The sequence below is a fragment of the Macrobrachium nipponense genome, chromosome 1 (assembly GCF_015104395.2).
Source record: "Macrobrachium nipponense isolate FS-2020 chromosome 1, ASM1510439v2, whole genome shotgun sequence".
NCBI classification, from domain to species: domain Eukaryota; kingdom Metazoa; phylum Arthropoda; class Malacostraca; order Decapoda; family Palaemonidae; genus Macrobrachium; species Macrobrachium nipponense.
The window spans coordinates 14,354,540-14,377,694 of record NC_087200.1 but is presented as its reverse complement, the minus strand read 5'-3'; the positions used below and the strand labels follow the sequence as shown (position 1 = coordinate 14,377,694).

Below are 23,155 nucleotides of genomic sequence, written 5' to 3'. Positions count from 1 at the left end.
AGGATTCTTTCCTGAGCTCTCCTCGATGCTAGTTTGTGACTAGAAATTGCTTGACTGACTTCGCTATTTCTTTCCTTTTGGTGGATGGAATCGACAGAGTGTGTGAGGATAGATTCCATTGAATGCCTAGCCCACTGAAAGTTTGACTCTGGGGTGAGTCTGGACTTGGATCTGTTTATCTTGAATCCTAGATATTCTAGGAATTGGATCACTTTCAGTGTGGCCTTGTTGCATTCTTCGACTGATGGGGCCCAGATCAACCAATCGTCGAGATACGCTACTACCATAATCCCTTGAGCTCTGAGCTGTTGCACTACTACTTCCGCTAGCTTCGTGAACACCCTGGGTGCCACGTTTGAGCCCGAACGGGACTACCTTGAAGGAGAACGTCTGGTCTCCTATCTTGAATCCCAGAAACGGACGGAAGTGTCTTGCAATAGGGATATGATAGTAGGCGTCTGTAAGATCGATAGAGGTGGTGACGGCCCCACGGGGAAGTAAGGTCCGCACCTGTGAGATCGTGAGCATCTTGAACTTGTCGCAGCGGATGGCTAAGTTTAAGCGGGACAAGTCTAAGATTACTCTTCTTTTGTTTGAGCCTTTCTTTGGAACGCTGAACAGCGACCTTGAAATTTTTAATCTCTTGACTTTGACTATAGCTCCTTTCTGAAGGAGGTCCTCTGCGTACTCTGTCAATTCCTGGAAGGAAGTTGACGGAAAGGTCTGGCTGGAGGTGGGTTCGTCAACCAGCTCCAACCCAGCCCTTTTGACACTATGCTCTGAGCCCACTGGCTGAAGTTCCACCGGTGGCGAAAGTGAAACAGCCTCCCTCTACCTGAAGTTCCTCATTGGTTCTGGTAACCCCCTCGACCTCCTCTGAAGTGCTTTCCCCTATTGAAGGGGCCTCCCGATCCTCTCCCACGAAACCGGACCGCTTACCTCTGCCTCCCTTGTTCGAGCGGTCATACTTCTGAGAAGCTTGACTCTCGAAGGCTGGATTGTAGCTGGAGAGATGGCGTATGAGGTGGAGGGTTGAGGCTGAGGGGATATCACTAAATAGGCTGTGATTGACCTTTAGACGTGGAGGGCTGAGCTGTCTGCACTAACGGCACTGTAGGAACTTGTTGAGGGAAGCGCGGCTGCTTCTTTTGGTAAGGTTGGAAACGTCTAGGCTTCCTTTGTCCCTTACCTTTTGGTGTCAAGTCTTGCCTTCTCCTAGCCGTAAGACCCCAACGGTCCTTAAGGCTTTGGTTCAACCTCGTAGCCTCTGCTTGTACTTCCTTTACCATAGCCTCTGGGAAGAGATCTGCGCCCCAGATGTTAGAAGAAAGTAACCTATTCGTTCATGCCGAATGGTTGCCTCTAGCAATACATGCTTTCTGCAATTTGTTCTAGCAGTGGCAAACTCGAACATGTCTGACTGCACCGTTTGAGTCAGGGCTTTGGTCATAAGCTTAAAAATTGGTTCTGAACATAAGCCATGGTTGCTACCTCAGACATAGCCATCAGGTTGATTGACCTGGCTAGTCGTGTTTTCGAGTCAAACTCCGCTTGAATAAGACTATCAGGAGCCTGGGCAGCTTTTCACCAAACTGCTCCATAGCACAGTCAGGTTTGAGTTTGCCAGCTGTGAAAGTGTTAGGCAAGTCCTCCCATAATTCTCCAATTGACGGGAGCAACGGAGAAGGTGGGGTCTGCTTCTTTCAGCTGAGGCATGGGTTCCCCTTTCTGAGCTGCTGAGATGGTCGACCTCGCTATCTTGGTAAGGAAAGGGAGCGGGGTACCTTCGTCCATCGTGAAAATGGTAAAGGGACTTTTGAATGGTTGGATCTTGGTATTCGAACAGTCCATGTCGTCTAGACATCTAAGCCATTCTCGTTGGGCCTGGTCCCGAGAATAGAGGACTGTCTCCTTTGGTACCCCTGTCATCTCTAACCATAGCCGAAGGCGTGAGCCTAGCGTAGCCTATGAAGGGAGGCTGTAGGCCTTCCGGGTAGAACTCGAAGTCCTCTATTCTTCGAGTTCCAAACTCCGTACGGAGATGAGACCATCTTGGAAGGGAGCATATGACGCTACTCTCCAAGGATTGTTCATGGAGAAAGCGGGCAGCGAGTCATACGGGGGAAGCTGAGATCCACTAGTGTTAGAGGTTGAGGGAGAGGCAAGAGGGGCTTCTCTTAGGCCGGCTATAATAGTATCCGGAGAAGTTAATCCTATCCGACAGGCGAGATATCATATGTTCCATACTCGTCTTAAGGGAGCCTACCAAGTCGCCCACCCCTGTTGCAACAGGCCAGCATTGGTGTCCAGAGCCGGAGCTGCTGCGGAGGTGGAGGGGAGACTCTGAATAGGCACCAAAGGTAGTGGAACTGGTGATACTGCCGGGGTGCGGGATTTCTCCTTAGGCTTACTCTTTGAGGACTTTGAGCCGGAGCTAGACCCGTTAGACCTGTCTGGGCCGGGATTACGAGCCGGAGACTTACGCGAAGAAGAAGACGAGGACGTCTTCTTCGAGGACGATGACGTCTTAGTCAAGGTCATATGCTTAGACTTGATCTTAGGCCTAACCGAAGCCTCTGGAGGAGTATATAACTCATCACCGGTAAAGCCTGGGAAGGATGGTGAAGTTGCAGGGTAAGAAAGAAACAGTCACTCCCAAGGGGGACCCTTGGTACCTGCATTACTTACCTCGACCAACAGGTCGTCTATACCTACCATAGGTTCAACATTTATATCCAGGGTTGCGACATCCGTGGAGATATCCTGGTCTTGTTCAGTCAAGGAGGCCGCCAGCTGTTGTTGGATAAAGGCAATAGAGGGGTCCGCCTCTACCGGGTCGACGTACCCAGTCGCCTTGCCTCCGGGGAAGATTAACAAAGCTAAACGCTTCTCCAGTATGTAGGGCTGACCCTTGGCGGCGTTCTTGCCAAAACCTCCGACCAGGCCCGCAGGGTAGCCAATGCCGTATCTCTTACTGCCGGAGCCTGTAAGAGAGGATATATTTTAGATTTAAGAACCACTTAAAACTAAAACTTAGGATATAACTTAAACTAGATGCCTTAAGTTAAAGTAATGATGAAAACTTAAGAACTAAAAGAAGCGGAGCGGCATGCGGAGATGGAATACTTACGCCTTCCAAAAGCTGGCTCACCAGATCGTAACATATGGTACACGTCTCATGGTACCAGACCTGGATGTCCCCGTGCGGAGTCGCGCATGGAGCATGGGACCGGCAAACTTCATGTCCACAGGGGTCCTGAAGCGTAGCGGAACATCCCGGATGCTCACAGTTGGTGGCCTGTAAGTGGGAAGACACATGAGTATCATTAAAGGGTAACACTTACAGACCTAAGGACAAAAGAACTCCGTTACGTTGGCGGAGCTCGGAAAAAATTGGGGTTTGGGCAGTAACCGCCCCGCCCTGCATTGCCTGAAATAGGGGCTAAATCCGGAAGCCCGAGATCCGGTAAATACTAAGGGAGGGGTGGGGATGGTTTAAGAAACTTAAGATAAACTTAAACAGATAACTTAAAACCTACATGTAAGTAACCGGACTAGGTCCAGTGAAGCGGAGTGTAGTAACTCAGCAAAACGGTACGGTTAGTGGAAAAGACCTATTGTATGCTCCGGTCCAAACTATGGTGGACTATACCCTTCCGCTGGATATCAGGACTCCGATAGGGAGGAGCTCTAGTAAGGAGGGAAGGGCGAGATGACATACAGACTCGCGCTAACCCGGAGCGACAAGGAAGTACACGGATGGGGGGGAAGGCCAGAGCCCCCCGACAACGATCACCCGTGCGAGCCGAGAAGCGGAGAGGTCGGAACCAGTCAGGGACTGTCGGACTCCCAGGCCCCTCCGGTGGAGGGGAAGGGGGAGGCAGGCTCGGGCATGCTGGCGAGCAAGGACAGACCGACCCACCCCCGCCCGACTCTATGGGAGAGCGGGAGAGGGGGAAGGGGGACTGGCAGGCGCCTGGCTGACTCGTGATCACGTAGTGACCACGAGGCGGTAAACTAAGATACGGTAACCAAGCCTAGGCCAACCAACTGATCAGAGAGAAGCTATCGGGAAGCAACCAGAACTGAAAAGCGGTAGCATATAGGCCCATAGGGCGAAAACCAACTGATCAGAGAGAAGCTATGAGGAAGCGACCGAACTGATCAACGGTAGACTAGGCTCTACGAGCCAGGACCTAGGCTAAGCCAGACGCCAACTAACCTAACAATAAACAAAACATAAAAATATAATATATAATAAAAATGAAAGAAAGAAGGTAAAATAGCAGGAGAAAAAATCCAGGAGTGTGCGACTAGCCCGAAGGCAAGTCTACCACTCAAAGCTAGTCAGGGGCCGATACTAAGAACCTGGACTAGGGTCTGGATAGAAAAAGCCTACATAAGGTGAAATACATACATGTATAACAACTTGAGTAGACGTAATAACGCGGATAATCAAATAGAGCGTAAAATAATAAGGGATGTTCTAGGTATGGGAGACCAAGAACGAACCCAACATGCGGCAGGACCATGCTGCCATGCTTCCAGCCCCGAGAACGTATCTATACCTAAAAAACGGCAAATACCGTCTCGGGGACGGAAAAAACTCGCTAACCGTAAATACTGAGTACTTAACTTAGCTGCTGCGATAGCTGCACGCTCCATTATAGATAAATCCAACGAAAGGGCACAAAAAACACAGAGAGAAAAATAGCACGTGTGACTCATGTGCGCTAACTGAAAAGGATGGCCACTAGAGGCGCAGCAGTCGCAAGCATGGGATGGTGTAGTAGTAGTACGAGCTGCTCCCTCTGTGGGACGGCTCCCCTCCCATTGGAGGGTTTTTTGTAGTGGGAGATTTCTATTGGCATTGGCTCGTGTAGTGGTCCTCACTCGCCTAGTGTTCATACCGACACCCTCCTAGAGGGTGAGCGAGTCAGTCATACTGACCTTTTTCTTTATTTTATTTATTCTCTGGTATGTGTTAGTACATTTACCCTAGAAATAATAGATTAAAGGATATTTCGCGCAAGCGACACGAGCTGAGCCCAGAAATTACAGGGTAAGTAAGTGTATACAAAACCTTATTTTATCATAAAAATGTTATTGTTATAATACAATTAAGTTTGTTCATACTTACCTGGCAGATATATATATAGCTGTATTCTCTGAAGTCCGACAGAATTTCAAAATTCGAAGCACACGCAGTGGGCGGCCAGGTGGTAGTACCCATTCCCACCGCTGGGAGGCGGATATCAGGAACCATTCCCATTTTCTATTCATATTTTATCAGTGCCACTGTCTCCTGAGGGGAGGTGGGTGGGCACTTTAATTATATATATCTGCCAGGTAAGTATGAACAAACTTAATTGTATTATAACAATAACATTTTGTTCATGAAACTTACCTGACAGATATATATATAGCTGAATCCCACCTTCGGATGGTGGGAAGAGACAGAATAGGATTTTTAGGAAACTAAATTAAGTAGATGATATACATCTTGGTTCCTCACCTGTTAGCATAGCCGACTTCGTGATTACTGTCACCAAAGTCTGCTTCTGCTTTACTAGAGTTGCCAGCGAGGTAGAGACCTGTAATGCTGGTGCGCTCTAGATGATCTGTCAACGGGGGCGTGACCACAATGTGACTAGACCATATGACCATACTTCTGAGGGCAACAAAGCTAAAACCACCACCTGACCTAACCTATCAAAGTTAGTTCCATAACTTCTAGGCTAAAGAAAAGGAACGCGCCTCAAGCGACCAACCCTTCAAAGTTAAAAGCACACCTATCCCTTTTCTATAGGATAGGATTCGTGTTGCTTCCTGCCCCCAATAATATAACTACGGATATGTATGGTCCTAGCGACTTACAGATCTCAAATGTCGTCTTCACATCCCGTCGGGAGTGTGAAGCGAACACAGAGTTGCTTCGCTAAAGCGTGGCACTCAGGATGTTACTGAGTGTCATGCTCTGTTGAAATGCTTCCGAGGCCGCGCCCTCACCTCTTGAGCATTCATATTAAGAAAAAATCTCAAATCTTTATGCAAACATAATGAATGAGACTTTTTAAAAGAACTCCTTGACTATAATGCCAGGGTGTTCTTGGACATGAACCAGTCTGGTCTTTTTACGGAACACCGCATTGTCCGTTGACCTCGACTTTCTATAGTTTTATCAAGATAAAACTTGAGAGACCGACAGGGCACAGGACTCTCTAATGCCCTTGCCCAATAATTTGTGCCATACCCTTGGTCTCCAAGCCTCGGGTCAAGGGTTAGACAGGTTTTCGTTCTTACCAAGAACGGAAGGCTTAGAGGACAGACCGCATTATGTCCTTTAAAGCCAAAACCTCTGATGATGGCTAAAACCTCACTAACCCTCTTTGCCGTGGCTAGAGCGGATAGAATGTTAGCCTTTCTGGTCACGTGTATTAAGTTCGCAGAAAGGATAGGTTCGAAATGCTTTTGGCATCAGAAACTCAGACTACGTCTAAGTTCCATGCCGGAACCTTCGATCCGAAGAATTTCCAAGATCTCCACAGACCTTAAAGATCGTGAAGCTTTGTTGTTTGACAGAACCGAATCTCTGAGCCTAGAGGCCGTCAACAACATATTTGCATATTCTACAACAGTTAGGACTTCTAGCTTATCTCATACTTCAGACGGAAAGATAGAACCATAAAGAAATTCACAGAGGTCGAGGTGGAGGAACAGTCATTTTCCCTTCACTATCTCCAGAAACGGCCCCCTCCGATTGAACACTGAAAATAGCAGCACTGCTTTGCCTTGGCCAAGAGACTGCCATTAATCTTGAAGATCTTATCGCTTCTCGATAGTCTGAACGCCTTCAGACTCAGAGAGGAGAGATATTAGATACTTCACTAAGTGACGATGTTAGATTACACCGATTCTCTCAGGAAGGGTCTTTGGACTATTCTCTCTGAATTACATGACCTCTGTGAATCCAACCTCTTAAAGGCCAACATGGTGGCGACTAATGCTAATCCTCTAGGATCATGAATAAGGGAACAACTTAAGAGGAAGCTCCTTCGTCTTCAATACTATTACGAAAAACTTAACGCAAAGGACGCCCTCAGTCCTCTCCTCAACTTTCGACATACTTCTAAGTGAGGATTACTCAGACGTCAGTAGTTGCTGCCTTCGATCGAGAAGACCCGCACGGACGTGCATTAGTTTAACGAACCTCTTGAGGATCGTTACGTTCCGTGCCCAAGCCCATAACCAACTCTCTCTTCTTGAGCTATGAGAGAGCTGAGAAATTATCTGAGATGATTTGGACCACTCGATCAAAACTCACTCTTCGAGGAACTGGAGAGCCGACCAAATTGGCTTCCAATTCTTTCAGACAATGTGCCAGGACATCTGTTCCTCTGTTCGGATGTCTGGCACCCTCTCGCTATCACCCGAGGTGATCCTCAAGCCGTTGAGAGAAAATTAGAATTATTACTAGATCTTTGATGTTATTCCAATTTCTCCGTGAGGAAAAACTGTAAAGGTCTGAATTGCTGTTTATTCAGGGAAAACAAGCTTCTCCAGCGAGGAAATGGTCCCCAGCAAACTCATCCATTCCCTCACTCAGCCTGCTTCCTTCCCTAAATAAGGCTGCGCTTTGCATAAGCAGGAGAGCATTATTATAGTGCTATGCCGCGGTAGACTCGTACAGAATTCTGTTACAGTGCGGTAAAACCGCACCGAACAGGTATAAGAGGTATCTTGTTGAAATTTTCTAAGTAAACGGAAGGCATGTTCATTCATGATTACTAGAAATTTCCTCAACCCGAGGCTAAAATCCATGATTGTAGGGCAGAGAGACGGCTAGTCAGCCATTCCCGCAGGGGAGAGAGACGTAACCAACCGCGTATGTCACAGAGCTAGCCGGTACTGCGTAGATCACAGTAACAGCAGCCTTGTTCATTCATCGTCGCGCACTATCCTGCCCTGAGTTGCCAGCTACGCCCTTTACGAAGGAATAGGTATGATATTATCGAGCAAAAGGAAACTCTCAAGCAGGCATATTTAAACGAAACAGGAATTCGCTAAATACAGAAGCTGAGTTGGTGTTGTCGTAACAATACCTTAAGAGTGTTCTTACTCTCCGAAAACTCTTGGAAGGTTGAAGGGAGTGTCAATTAATACATTAGAACAACAGTTCTTTCGGCTTCTATCCGCCTAGAGGTAAATACGATATGCGTATATGACTTGGACCCCTGCGTTAGCAAACTGACGCAAAGATAAACTACGTAAGTATTGTAGTAATTTGAACATCGAATTCTCTACATCTTTCCTCGACGAGGAAGAGAGAAAGAAAGGAAAACGACTGTCCACGTTCTAATGAATGAGACTTTTTAAAAGAACTCCTTGACTCTTTGCCAAGACTCTTTGCCAAGAGAAGGGAGTAATATTCGAATAGAGATCATCAAGTGAGAACCGAGGATCGAAAAGGACCGTTCAATGTTCTTTTGATATTGGACATAAGACTTCCTGGATCTAGTCTACAAGTCTTTTTCTTACTCCCCGGATGAGCCTCTGAAAATGAATGAGAGCTCTTCCGAAATTTGTTAATGAGAGTTTATCCGCTTAAACGATAAAAACGTTAAAATCTATGTCAATGAGAACTACCCATTTTATGAGGGGTCCCCACTTAAATGACAAAACGTTTAGTATCTTGACAATGGGGAAAACGTCCTTACTTGACAAAACAATTAGCACTTTGCTAATAGGGGAAACACCAAAACCCTTTAAAAAAACATGACGAAAGTCACCCAGGAATCCGAGTATATAATCTTCCCGATTCTCAGAGAAATCGATAAAGAGGCAAGAGGGATCGAAGAAAAAACAAAAATTTCGGGTATGTCCCTCTCCGCTAACTCCGAATCCTTTTTTTTAAAATTTCTGTAAAGGAGGTCCTGTGGAGAGTCCTGAAAAACCTCCTCTTGACGAGCGTTTAGAAAGCGTCAAGCGTCCTAAGAAACGTCCTGAACAGCAATAAGACGCCGTCTACAAGTCTTTTCTCTCGCAAAGCGTCCTGCCGAGCTTCCACCGAAGCGTCCTGGCGAATGTCCACAAAAAGCGTCCTCATAAGCGTCCTCATAAGCGTCCTGCTGAGCGTCCTCAAAAGCGTCCTGGAAAGTGTCCTGCTGAGCGTCCTCAAAAAACGTCCTGCTTAGCTGCGAGCGTGTCTGAGCAGAGAACACCAAGTCTTCTGAACGACATTTCAGAGAGGATCTCGTTGAGCGCCCTGATGCATGCAAGGCCCGCCAAGAGGCGTCCTGGCGAGCGACCTTGCCAACATCTCAATGTTATGACGAACCGCGTTTTGCGTAGGACGTTGAATATTTTCAGGGACTCCTCATGCGAGTCTCCATGGAGAGCCGCACGCTGCTCCTGAAGTGTGTGAACACTAAAGGAAGACGTACGGCTTTCGTCTTCAAGACGGGCTTAAAGACCTTCATACCTCTTACAAAGACAGTGGCCGCCTGTGCGACAACTTGCGTCTTAGTAATGCAAAGAACATCTCCAGAAACGCACTCAGCAAAGGAACGCCGAGCGTCCGAAAGACACCCTCGCAAGGTGCTTGCCGAGCGTCCTGGAGAATGTCTCTACTTATAGGACGTCGAGCACCTCCTAAAAGCTTCCGCACGTCTAAATTGCCCTTCTTATGCCGAACCAGAGACATAAGTTGTTTGACTGTGCAAGCAGCTTGCCGGACGTCAAACTTATCAGCTTGCTTTTTCGAAGTAAAGCGAACGTTACATAACGTATACGGAGCGCCATGAAGGAGAGGAGACGAATACTGAGTTGCTCCTCCAAAAGGTGGAATCAAGAATGTCCTTGATTACCATATACTTTTGGAATGCTAGCGAGGTTGAAACAGCTCTAACTTCATGAGCGTTCACTCGCAGGAGGCTCAAATCACTCTTCTGGCAAGATGAATGAGCCTCCTTAATAATGTCCCTTAGGAAAAGAGCCAGTGCATTCTTCGAAAAGGGTAAATGTGGTCTCTTCCTGAGCACCATAAATTACCCGAAGGACCTCTTACTTCCTTCGTTTATGTAAATAAAATTTGAGAGCCCTGACAGGGCACAGGACTCTTTCATCCTCTCGTGACGAGAGAGAGGACGTGAAGCGTCCTCTTCTCTAAAGCTTCTTAAGGGGGCGCGAGTCCTTCCGAGAGCTCCAACCCCTGTGTGGGGAGGACGCCTCGGAGGACGAGAAGCAATCCTTCAAGATTCGTGCAGTGCTCTTGCACGGTGCTCGATCCTTCGGCAGCCTGGGAAGCGACAACAGGACCTGCCGAAAGGAAGCCAAATCAGCGTGAAAAACCCGTAACCCTCCTTCGGCTTTTGACATGCCCTCTCCCTGGTTTCCTGGGAGTCCGACAGAGGTCTAGGCCTAGAGGCGTTATGGGGCCGATCTGACGTTCCCTCCTGACGAGAGAGAGGACGTGAAGCGTCCTCTTCTCTAAAGCTTCTTAGAGGGCGCGAGTCCTTCCGAGAGCTCCAACCCTTGCGCGGGGAGGACGCCTCGGAGGACGAGAAGCAATCCTTCAAGATTCGTGCACGTGCACGATCTTTAGCAGCCTGGGAAGCGTCAACAGGTCCTGCCCGAAGGGACGCCAGATCGGTGGGAGCCCCGTAACCCTCTTGCGGCTTTCGACATGCCCTCTCCTGAGTCCTGGGAGTCCGACAGAGGTCCAGGCCTAGAGGCATTATGGGGCCGATCTGACGCCCCCTCCACAACACAAGGGGCACTACACTTCACAACACTGATTGGAGAGCGAGCACTTTAGTCTAAGATTACTTGATGTAATCCTCTAGCAGACACTTCTTCTAGGCCCGTAAGCCATACCACAGGGTTAGGCAAAATAAATTCTACAGGAGGTTAGAAGGTTCATTATTTCTAACTTCTGGTTACTAACTGTGGAGGAAAACTCCTGATTCTAACACGCTCTAAAATGCGGTACATGAATCCTACTTCTTCCGTAATCAGTCACACATTACACTAATTACATTGATCTTTATGCAAAGAAAACATGTAAATGTCATAGATACTAAGCGAGTGTCTACCGAAAGTTCCGGTAGCCTCACCTTACCCCATGCAGACAACAAAGTCTGAAACTAGGCTAACTAGCTTCAGACATCATATGCAATGAAAAAATTTAACTTATGATAGCGTATGCCTAGCCACAAATCCAAGTCAATAATCGAAAGAATAATTAGGATACTTAAGCGGCTAATGAAGTTTCAAAATCCTAGGCGGAGGTCTGTAAACAGTTGTTTACCGACCGGCGACAGAAAAAATATGAATAGAAAATGGGAATGGTTCCTGATATCCGCCTCCCAGCGGCGGGAATGGGTACTACCACCTGGCCGCCCACTGCGTGTGCCGCGAATTTTGAAATTCTGTCGGACTTCAGAGAATACAGCTATATATATATATCTGTCAGGTAAGTTTCATGAACAAAATATAATTTTTGTATATGAGACTCGCCCAGTAATTATATAGGTGATTCCACATTGAATGGAGGTGGGTGGGATCATGGACATACTCTACTCCAAAGCATCACGTTATGTAATGAATTTGAAATAGAAAAGTTTCTAGCATTGAAAAAACAATGCTTGTCATTCTTAGCAGTTAAGAGAACTATGCAGATGAATAGCTACTGCCTCTGGTTGACGCTCATCTTAACTTGCAGTGGCGTGACGGTAGAGCCAAGGGTCGCCTCCTACTTACGGGAAACTTTGCGGCGAGGAGAATGCTGCTATGGCTAGCAAAGTAAGATAAGTGCCCGCCCTTGCCCTGGGCACAGCACCAAAATAAAACAACCAGAAAACACTGACACCTATACTGAAATCAAGTCAAGACCCATCTACTGACAGTGGTGGGTGCTCCAGGTACACTGTACCCCCTGGCTCTCCAAACTCAGCACCTTTCTGAAAAGGTGAAGAGATAACAATAAGAGAGCATCCTATGCTTCCTTCTGCAATGCCATGCCAGTTACTAAAATGGTCACGATGTACATACTGAAAAAATTTTACACTTTTTAAATCTACATATAACATATAATAAGCGAAGATAACTCATGCCTCCACTATTTCGATGGCAGAATGGGCATAAAGAGCAAATAACGCCTGTAAACTAAGGAAGAAGAGGTTGTTCTTACATCCTTAGCTTCACTTCAAAGTAGGCAAAAAAAAAAAAAAAAAAAAAACACTCCACAACAATGAGTGTTTTAAACACAAGTCCATATAAACTAGAAGACAACACATTTAGACAGAAGAAGAGACAGGTTCTGGGAGGAACTCCCCTCTTCACACTGGAAGCAGAGCTATCAGGCTAAGTCTTCCAACGTCACTCCAATTTGGGGTGAACAACTAGTAATTAAACACGTTATGAATTAGAAAAAGAATATGAAAGACAAAAAAAATGCTGTTTGTCTGAGAAATCATTCTGAATCATTGCAATGGCCTATGGATTAACTGGGACGAAGCAGACTTATGGACTTCTGTTGTACTGTGGGGTAAACAGAAAGATAAAAACGAGTCTAAAGTGACATATCTCTGTCCGATGATTCTCGCAATAGCAAATGTGGAGTACAAAATAGGAACCATAAGCAAGAATTCAAAGCCAACCAGAGACTCAGTCTGTGATGGCCAGGCAGAGATCCGAATTAGCAGTTAAACCTCAACACCGGAGAAATGATACTAATCCAAACAAACACTCCGTGAGAAGGCAGTCACTGCTCCTCACGTGACTCCATAGGCTGCATTGCCTGGTAGCACATTGGAATGCATTCATCTTGTAAAGCCATCGAGTGCACAACAGATACCATCGAGCACCTACATGTTAATCACAACAAGAGGGAAAGAAACCCCCTAGTTCAGTGATAATTCCAATTCTGTAGTGTTATTGCCAAAACAACACCAAAATCAAAATCGGCAACTCTTGGAAGACCCGGAAGGCTGTCTTGAGTTTCAAGAAATTAAGAGAAGGTACTATTCGTCTCGGTCACACACCAGAAGAAAACTTACAGGCATGCGCCTATTACTTGAACAGTACAACTGATGACACACACACGTCGCGATAATATACAAGTATACATATATTAACAGTCTCCCACAGACGGAGCGTCAGCCTAATTTTTCTTCACATCGAAGAGAAAAAGAATAAGGACTGGAAGCAGACCTCCTTCATTCTCTAATGAAGAGAGCGAAGGTGAAGCTATCCCGAAGGAAAACATCTAAGGCGATAACAGGACACCAAAGACTAGTTCATACCGAACTGGTTGTTCCTAAAATAGGAACATAGACTAGAAAGATCCTAAGATTGAACCAAGAAAATAGGCTCTTGCATCTGAACTCTATGGAGTGTAATCCATAGATTTCCTCTTATTCGGGATGACTGTTCTTGTCCGTTCTTCTCGGAACTAGCGAGAGCGTGCGATAACGCACGCAACCATCAACTTGCGGTGATGACAGCAATCCAAAGACTTAGGAAAACGTATTCGCCTAAGTGAAAAAGACTCTTCCTGAAGGGAGAGCTGAGGTTTTCACCCACCAAACGGAGCATTCTCTTCCTACAACTGGTTCGACAGCAGGGATACGAGAGAGAATAGAGTAGAGTTGACTGCGCCAAAAGATGGTGAAAACTTCCCACTTCTCGCCACACATCTGTCTTCATGATCGAAACTTCACGATGAGAACTACATAAAGAACCTCTTCCTCGACTCTCATGATGTCCTGTTCAAGTGGTGGCTAACGAAAGATCACATAGCCTTGACGAAGATGAACGAGGAGACTGTGTCATTGGGCATCCAATAGGAAGTGCCAGACTACCAACAGCTGGTGCCAGGTGAGGCGTGGAAAACACCAAGCAAGCTGGAGCAAGGAAGTGGACGCCTCAGATGTCGCAGAGGTAGAGAGCCTGGACAGGGAACTGGTGCTTGACAAAATTCGTTCGATATGAGAGATTCCAGCGGCTAGGCACCAAATACCTGGTGATCATCATGAGAATCAGTACTATTTTGATGAGTGTCTAGAATAAAAGTATTAAGAAGGCTCATATATACCAACGCAGGAGCAGAGTTCTAATCCACTTCTGCGGACAACAAGTCGGTATCTCCACCTTTAAGAGCATTGTGAAGGCGAGCGAGTCAACAACACCTGGCTACGAACACCTGGGAGAGGACTGGCTATCGGAAGGAAAAGGTCGCCTACAATGCTTCCAACGTCTAGGCGCTAGCACAGGGCATTCAATATTAATACTAATTATGATGACTACTGAGCACCAGTCACTAGATGCCTTTCCAATAGCATTCAGTTGAAACAAAACAAAAAAAGGCATGACCAGTTCAACTGAGGGGGGAAAACTCGCATTGGACTCCCTTCAGTTGAATTAACTGAGTTCCGAGTCAAAAATCGACACAGTTGGATCAGCTGAGTTGTGAGTCGAATATCAACTGTGAGTCAAAGAATCCAAGTCTCGAGTTGCAAATCGAATCAGCAGAGTCTTGAGTCGAAAACTGACTGAGAGTCGGATCAGCTGAGTCGCGAGTCGAACATCGACTGTGAGTTAAATCAGTCAAGTCGAGTCGAAAATCGACTGAGAGTCAGATCAGCTGAGTCGCGAGTCGAACATCAACTGTGAGTTAAATCAGCTGAGTCGAGTCGAAAATCGACTGAGAGTCGGATCAGCTGAGTCGAACATCGAGTTGGATAAGCAGGACTGCAAGGGTGCCAGGCTTCATCGACTGAAGAATACCTCTTCAGAGGTCGAGAGACCAAAGAATCACGTTATCAACATGATCTATTAGGTGACGAACCACTGGAATAGGACGACAACTGTACACTGTCACTGATACGCCTTGCCAGCAGTGTTCAGTCAAAACCTATACACTCACAACAGGTTCGACTGAGGGGGAAAAATCCCTCCTCACTACACATCTATCAAAACGCCTTTTCAATGGCTGTCTGCCGATACCTGGGAAAAGCTACAGGTTCGACCGAGGGGGCAACTACCAGGAACCCCCTCGGACTCCCTTTGACTACCAGTATGTCTTCTCCTTGGTGCAGAGGAGCAGAACAGTGACTTTAAAGTCTAAGAGATCCGATGGGCCAGACAGTCACCTCCTCTGACACATCCAGAAAGATACCTTTACAGCGGCTGTCTGTCGATACCTGGGACCGATAACAGGTTCAACTGAGGTAGTGACTACCTGTACGCAACCCCCAACCTCCCTTGGATCTCCAGTATGTCTTCACCCAGGTGCGGGTGAGTGGGACAGTGACCTATGTCTAGGAGAATCGAGGCACAACACTTCACTGTTTACATTGATAATTCATGATAATCAAAATAAAGCGCTGGCAAACACATGGGAAGGAAGCAATGGAGCCAGACGTGGGAGCAAATGACAAAGATAGGAGAAGTAATAGGAGAGAATTAGCTTTAAGTTTGGGAGGTGAAGGGAGTTGGTAGGCAAGAGGCAAAATGCCTGTGCCTGGTAATGTAAGTTACTGATTACTTTCATGAAAGTCATCAACAAGTAATTGATTACTAACTACACTTTACACATCACTTTAGGGCATTCTGGCAACTAGGCATGAAACATTCATAATGTATGAATACATTAGCATTTCATATACTCAGACATGCATTTAAAAATAACCTATGGGTATGCATAAATATTAATAATAATAATAGCATATAATTAATATTTTTATATCAACAAGTCATTTACCCATTAAAGTATCAAAGCCAATCAGACTCTAGTAATGTAAAAACACTGCTTTTGTTCTCCAAATAGTGATAAATGAATAAAATATCACTTAAAAATATATGAAATAGCAATTCATGTACGTATTCAGATGTATGTATTCATAAATAACATAACCTTCTAAAATATTTATACATATACAGTGGGCCCCCTTATTCGCGTTCTCCGGATTCGCAGACTCACACATTCACGGATTTCTCTCAGGAACATTTCCCCGCATTATTTGCGGAAAATTCGCGCATTTGCGGTATTTTTCTGGGAAATATCCACAAATTCCTGGAGTTTTAAAATCAATTTCATCATAAAATGCACTGTTTGTGATAAAACTAATAAAAAAACCAAGTATGAAAATTTTTAGTGGTTTTTCTTGAGATTTAACTAACAAAATAGGCTGTTTTTAGCATTTTTATAGGGGTTCCAAACATTTGCGGGTTTTAACTATTCACGGGGGGGTCTGGTATGCATCCCCCGCGAGTACGGGGGGACCACTGTGTATTTATATCGCAAAGAGTTTTCATATTAGTCTCAAAGCAAATTCCACTCTAATATAAATGAATATTTACGAATAACCGATTACTCAAAAGGAAATCATTACATGTATAAGAATGAAAGTAATCGCAATCAGTAATTGATTATATGCCCTGCTAATTGACTTGAGTGGCCTGTGCTCCAGTCTGCCAAGCGAGCTGGAGGCTATTGGCTAAGATGTGAAAAGTTCACAATTGCACAATACCAGGAAAATACACCCTTACGCCAGGGCCTTGTAAGCCTTCTCTCCCAAATATTTAACATCATTCTCTCCTTACTACTTTCAACCTTCACACTTTCAGTCTCTGCAAAGGAAAATGATGACTGTTGCAAGCACGTTAAACAAAACAAAGTGTATTGGCCTAAAGAATGTCTTAACATTCACATATTACTTCAAGGTAACTATATTTACCGGTGGTTTGCAACTCTAATAGCCACTGGCTGGCAAACAAAATCCCAAACACAAGGTGTAACCTAAGGGAATGATGCAATATTCATGAATTATTTTTAAAGGTAATTGTTAACTGGCAACTTGCACGTAGCCTAATCCCAGTAAGTAAATACTAAATGCAAAAGTTATAAGATACAAGAATGGAATAACATTCGAGAAATGACAATTTGTCGAAAATTGCATTTTTCCTAACTATACAAGCCTGAGGTCCTTTAACAATAGGAAGTAGCTAGCGGCAGCTGGAACGGTCGTAAGCTTCGAACAAGGGGAGAACGGTAGTTAACTGCTTGTCCGACAGTCGCGCGCCGCGCAACTGGGAGGTAAACAAATCACTTTTGCTTTTGGCCCATGCAAAATACGCAGAGTGAGGGGTGGCATGAGGAGGGACTATATGTAAAGGACCTCAGGTTTGTATAGTTAGGAAAAATGCAATTTTCGACATTGTCATTTGTTCCGATACGTAATACAAACCATCGGTCCTTTAACAATAGGAAGACTCACTTCTTGGTGGGAGGAATCTGAGTCTTTTGATGAACAGACTGGTGTTCGTCCATCCCTGGAATGCCTCCCTGGTCGTAAGAGCGAGGGAGGGATCCAAGCCTCTGTCCGATTCATCGGGGTGTGCACCTGCATGGATCAATGGTCAGACCTCTGGGCCGAGTACTAAGAGAGAGGCAAGCGTATCTCTTCGTACCAGCAAGCAAGAACTTGTTCCTGTTTGCAAGAGGCAACATAAAGTATGGGTTTGTCTCAAGCTGGCATCCACTTCCTCCCCCTTGTTGGAGGAAGTGGTGGATATAAGCTCCTATCCCTAGTGAAAGGGATAGGATGGGGCTCTGTTGAGTAGCTCACCTGCATCTTGTCCTTATCCAGCAGGGTGACGACCGTGTCCCTCTAACCACAGGTAGAGGGGAAGAAAAAGATGGGAAGAGGAGCCAGTCACACTCTCATTCACTCATCCATTCTTACGGTCACACCAGGACTCGATGCTGTTCAGCCTGCGAGGTCTGGGTTCGCTACACAACGTGTTGAGCAGCCACCACGGGTCCCAGGGAAAAAGATCCAAGGACCTGTGGGCAATATCCCGAAGGTAGAAGGAGGGGCATGTGGTCTGGTTGGACCAGCCCCTGCCTTCAGTACCTGCGCCACGGAGAAGTTCTTGCGGACAAGGCAGCATCTCCTTCGCATCGAAGGCGGTGAAGTCCATTAGGGAGGGGACTGTGAAGGACTCGAACCAATCGTCAGTGACCGGTAGGGTTCTGAGTCTTCGCTACGAAGTTCGGTACGAAATCGAGCGTCACGGATCCCCATCCCCTGGATGCTTGACTTCGCAGGAGAAGTCATGCAGTTCCTCAGAGGAAAAGAAGGGAATAGTCGCATGACCTATCCCTCTTCTCTACTTCGGTGATCCAGTACCCATACTGGTCTGTCCGTTTGCCACGAAGTCTCTCGCATCCTCCTATCCCCATGCAGCGAAGTTCTCGGTAGTGGATAGGACACCGACACTCCATGGTGGGTGTCGATGGTATGGGTACTGTGACAAGCTATTAAAAATGATATTGTCATGTTACAATAAAGTTTTATACATACTTACCTGACAGATATATACTTAGCTATTAGACTCCGTCGTCTCCGACAGAATTTCAAATTTCGCGGCACACGCTACCGGTAGGTCAGGTGATCTACCGCCCTGCCCTGGGTGGCAGGACTAGGAACCGTTCCCATTTTCTAATCAGAATTCTTCTCTTCCACCTGTCTCCTGCGGGGAGGCTGGGTGGGCCATTAATCGTATATATCTGTCAAGTAAGTATGTATAAAACTTTATTGTAACATGACAATATCATTTTTATACATTCAACTTCCCTGCCAGATATATACTTAGCTGATTAGCACCCATTGGTGGTGGGTAAGAGACAGCTAACTACTGAAATAGACAGGTAAACAACATATGTTGTAGGTATTAATAAACCTTGGTTCCTACCTTATTAGGCTGAAGACTTCGCGGCTACTGCCTTGGAGTCTGCTTAGCCTCAAGAGCCTCAGCGAGATATTGATCTATGGCTAAGAGTTCTTGTGGGTCTGCCAATGGGGTCTTATCCACTTACTCGGCAGAGCCTAAAGGCCTTTGTCATTGGGTGCTATTCCACTAACATGACAATACACCTTGTTCAAGGAGCACAACACCGATCCCGATCACCTGATCCTAACATCCATGTTAGTTCTAAGATTGCAAGGAGTCATCCCCGAACTCCTTACAAACAACCAAAAACTCGAAACTAAAATTACACTTTCATTTACAAAATATGAGAAAAAAAAAATTTTGTACTCCCGACTTGCCATACATACCCTTGATCCCCTACCAGCAATGACACTATGCTCCCGTGCGACATCAGTGAACTTGCTAATAGAAAACCAAGCACATATCTGACAAGAGGGTTTATGTACGATAAAACACAATATTTAAGGATCAGTCTTTGCTCCAAGACCCAGCACTGTATCTGCTGATACAAATGGACCTAGAGAGAAGCACTTCTCATAGGTCACTCTCACATCCTTCAGATAATGAGACGCAAACACTGAATTGCACCTCCAATATGTAGTCTCAATGATATTTTTAAGAGACATATTCTTTTGGAACGCCAAGGATGTTGCTACTGCTCTCAACCTCATGGGTCTTGACCTTTAGAAGACCGAAGGATTCCTCCGAGCAGTTCTTGTGAGCGTCCGTAATTACGCTTCTCACAAAGAAAGCCAAGGCGTTCTTGGACATGAGTCTTTTGGGGTTCTTCACCGCACACCAAAGACCTTGTTGACAAGCTCCCATCTGTCTCTTCCTCTCTAAATAAAATTTAAGAGCTCTCACTGGACAGAGAGACCTCTCTATCTCTCTGCCTACGAGGTTAGATAGACCTTTTACCTCAAAGCTTCTGGGCCAAGGTTTTGACGGGTTTTCGTTCTTCGCCAGAACATTGTCTGGAAAGAACAGATGGCAGCATCTCCTTTGAACCCCACTGTGGAATCTAGAGCGTGCAATTCGCTCGTCCTCTTGGCTGTAGCGAGAGACAACAGGAATAAGCATTTCCTAGTGACGTCGCGGAAGGAAGCCAGATGTAAAGGCTCGAATTTATCCGATGAAAGGAATTTCAGGACCACGTCCAGATTCCAACTAGGTGTTCTAGGAGTTGCTGCTTTTGAAGTTTCGAAGGATCTAATTAGATCGTGTAGATCTTTGTTGTCTGCAATATCTAGCCCTCGATTTCTAAATACTGAAGACAGCATGCTTCTGTATCCCTTTATTGTTGAGACAGATAGGTGTGATTCCTCTCTCAGAAAGAGGAGGAAATCGGCAATATTCACTATAAAGGTACTGGAGGAGGACAGCTTCTGACTCTTACACCACCTCCTAAAGACTTCCCACTTCGATTGGTATAACTCTTCTCGTCGAAGCTCTGCGGGACTCTAGCGATAGAGCCCGCAGCCTTGCGAGAAAAAGCCCCTCGCTCTGACAAGTCTTTCGATAGTCGAAAGGCAGTCAGAGCGAGACCTGGGAGGTTGTGATGAAAACCTCTCGAAGTGGGGTTGTCTGAGTAGATCTGGTCTGTTTGGAAGAGATCTGGGGAAGTCCACTATCCACTCCAGTACCTCCGTGAACCATTCCTGGGCTGGCCAAAATGGGGCTATTAGTGTCAACTTCGTGTTCTTTGAAGCTACGAACTTCCTGAGCACTTCCCCCAGGGATCTTGAATGGGGGAAAGGCGTATGCGTCCACACCCGACCAATCCAGGAGAAACGCGTCTATTGCGAAGGCTCTCGGATCTTCCACTAGAGAGCAAAAGATCTCTATTCTTTTGGAGAGGAACGTCGCAAACAGGTCTATGTGAGGTCTCCCCCACAGGGACCAAAGACTTTGACACACTTCTTCGTTCATTTTTTTGGTTTTTTTTTCACTTTCCCCCCCCCCCCCCCCCCCCCCCCCTTCCCCCCCCCCCCCCGTGCCCCCCCCCCCCCCCCCCCCCCCCCCCCCCCCCCCCCCCCCCCCCCCCCCCCCCCCCCCCCCCCCCCCCCCCCCCCCCCCCCCCCCCCCCCGAGTCCATTCTGTGGGAAGGACCTGATTCCTCCTGCTCAGTCTGTCCGCTCTCACATTCTTTTATCCCTTGAACAAATCTTGTGAGGAGAGTTATGCCTCTTTCTTCTGTCCAGGTTAACAGGTGTCTTGTTAACTGAAAGAGGGAGAAAGAGTGCGTGCCTCCTTGCTTGCGTATGTAAGCCAGAGCCGTGGTGTTGTCCGAGTTTATCTGTATCACCCCGACTCTGACTATCTCTTCGAAGAACTTTAAGGCTAGGTGTATGGCCACTAGTTCCTTGCAATTGATGTGCCAGGACACCTGTTCCTTTGTCCAGGTGCCTGACACCTCCCTTGCTCCTAGCGTCGCTCCCCATCCTGACTCCGAAGCGTCGGAATATAACACTTGGTCTGGGTTCTGCAGGGCAAGCGATACGCCTTCGTTCTTTTGAAGAGGAAGGATCCACCACTTCAAATGATCTTTTACCTCTTGTGGAAGCGGGAAGATGTCCGAGAGTTGTCCCGTCTTCCAACTCCACACCCCTTTCAGGAAAAACTGAAGAGGGCGAAGGTGAAGCCTCCCCAGAGAGAAGAACCTTTCTAGTGAGGACAGGGTCCCTAAAAGGCTCAGATAATCCCTCGCTGAACTGTCTTTTTTCTCTAAGAAGCTCGAGATTTTCGACAAACCTCGAGTGATTCTTTCTCGCAAAGGAAATACTCGAAAACCCCGAGAATCCATCTGAATCCCCAGATAGACCAAGCTCTGGCTGGGGATCAGCTGTGACTTCTCGAGGTTCACGAGTAATCCCAGCGATTCTATCATGTGTTTCCTTGTTACTGGATAAGTCCTTCCTCCCCAAGCACTGAATCTCCGACTTGGCCCTGATCAGCCAGTCGTCCAAGTAGAGAGAGATGTTTATTCCCTCTAGGTGAAGCCATCTTGCCACATTCGCCATCAGGTTGGTGAATACTTGCGGAGCTGTAGACAGACCGAAGCACAGAGCCCTGAATTGAAAAATCTTGTCTCCTATTACGAACCGAAGATATTTCTTTGACAAATGGTGAATGGGAACGTGGAAATACGCATCTTGCAAGTCCAGAGAGACCATCCAATCTCCTGGACGAAGAGCCGACATTACTGAAGCGGACGTTTCCATGCGAAACTTCTTTTTCTGAACAAAGCGATTCAGAGCGCTTACGTCCAGAACTGGTCTCCACCCCCCGGATGCCTTTGGTACTAGAAAAAGGCGATTGTAAAATCCCGGGGAGTGTGGATCCTGCACAAGTTCGATGGCCTCCTTTTCCCACATTTGTTCCACCATTTGAAGGAGAGGTATTTCTCATTACAGGGTCTCTGTACCTCGCTGACAGTTCCTGAGGCGTAGATGTTAGGGGAGGGCTGTCCTCGAAGGGGATTACATATCCTTTCTTTAGGACCGACACTGACCAAGGTCGGCTCCCCTTTTTTTCCCATACTCCTGCAAAGTTCAGGAGTCTGGCGCCCACTGGTGCTTGAAGGAGCAACAAGTCATTTGGTTTTCTTGAAAGGTCTAAAGGAAGACCTTCCTCTCTTGTCAGAGCTCTTCTTTCTTGGCAGGGGGGACGAGCCGCTGCACCTCCACGAAAGGGCTGCTGAGGAGGACGAGAGTCCTTCTTAATCGCCGACACTACAGGGCGTCCTTTCTTGGACGTTTTGTGTTAGAAGGTCCTGTGTCGCACCTTCTCAGTTAGCGAGCGAGATATATCCTTCACTAACTGAGAAGGAAACAGATGATCCGACAGAGGGGCGAACAATAAAGCAGTCCTCTGGCTCGGAGAAACCCCTTTTGATAATAGGGATCCATAAACTGATCTCTTCTTCAGGAGACCCGCACCAAAAAGGGAAGCCACTTCTCCCGAACCGTCCTGTACTGCCTTGTCCATGCAAGACAGGACGCTATGGAGAATCTCTGGGTGTTTTTTTAGAAAACTCCGGATCTTTAGATTTGTTGGCCAGAACTCCGACGTGACCAATCCAGAAAGTTGAACACCTCTAAAGTGACAAAAAGTCCCTTTAGAAAGTGGTTCAACTCCGAAGTGCTCCACGTCGATCTGACCGATCCTAAAGAGTGACGTCTAGAGGCCTCCACTAAATTGGAAAAGTCCGCATCTGCCGAGGCAGGCAGAGAAAGACCCATAGTCTCTCCTGTCCCATACCAAATACCTCTCTTTCCATGTAGTTTGGAAGGAGGCATGCAGAATACCGTCTTTCCCAACTCTTTCTTCTTGTCCATCCAAGAATCTAAAGAATGGAGTGCCTTCTTCATAGAAATTG

General features: G+C 46.5%; 1 protein-coding gene across 1 annotated transcript in view; it reads right to left on the bottom strand.

The window, feature by feature from the left end:
• LOC135218691 (serine/threonine-protein phosphatase PGAM5, mitochondrial-like) overlaps positions 1-23,155 on the bottom strand; it is an 87,864-nt gene that overhangs the window by 7,204 nt on the left and 57,505 nt on the right. The window contains exon 5 of the mRNA XM_064255140.1: positions 11,905-12,050. Coding sequence (XP_064111210.1) covers positions 11,905-12,050 — 146 coding nt within the window. The remainder of the gene's footprint in view (positions 1-11,904; positions 12,051-23,155) is intronic.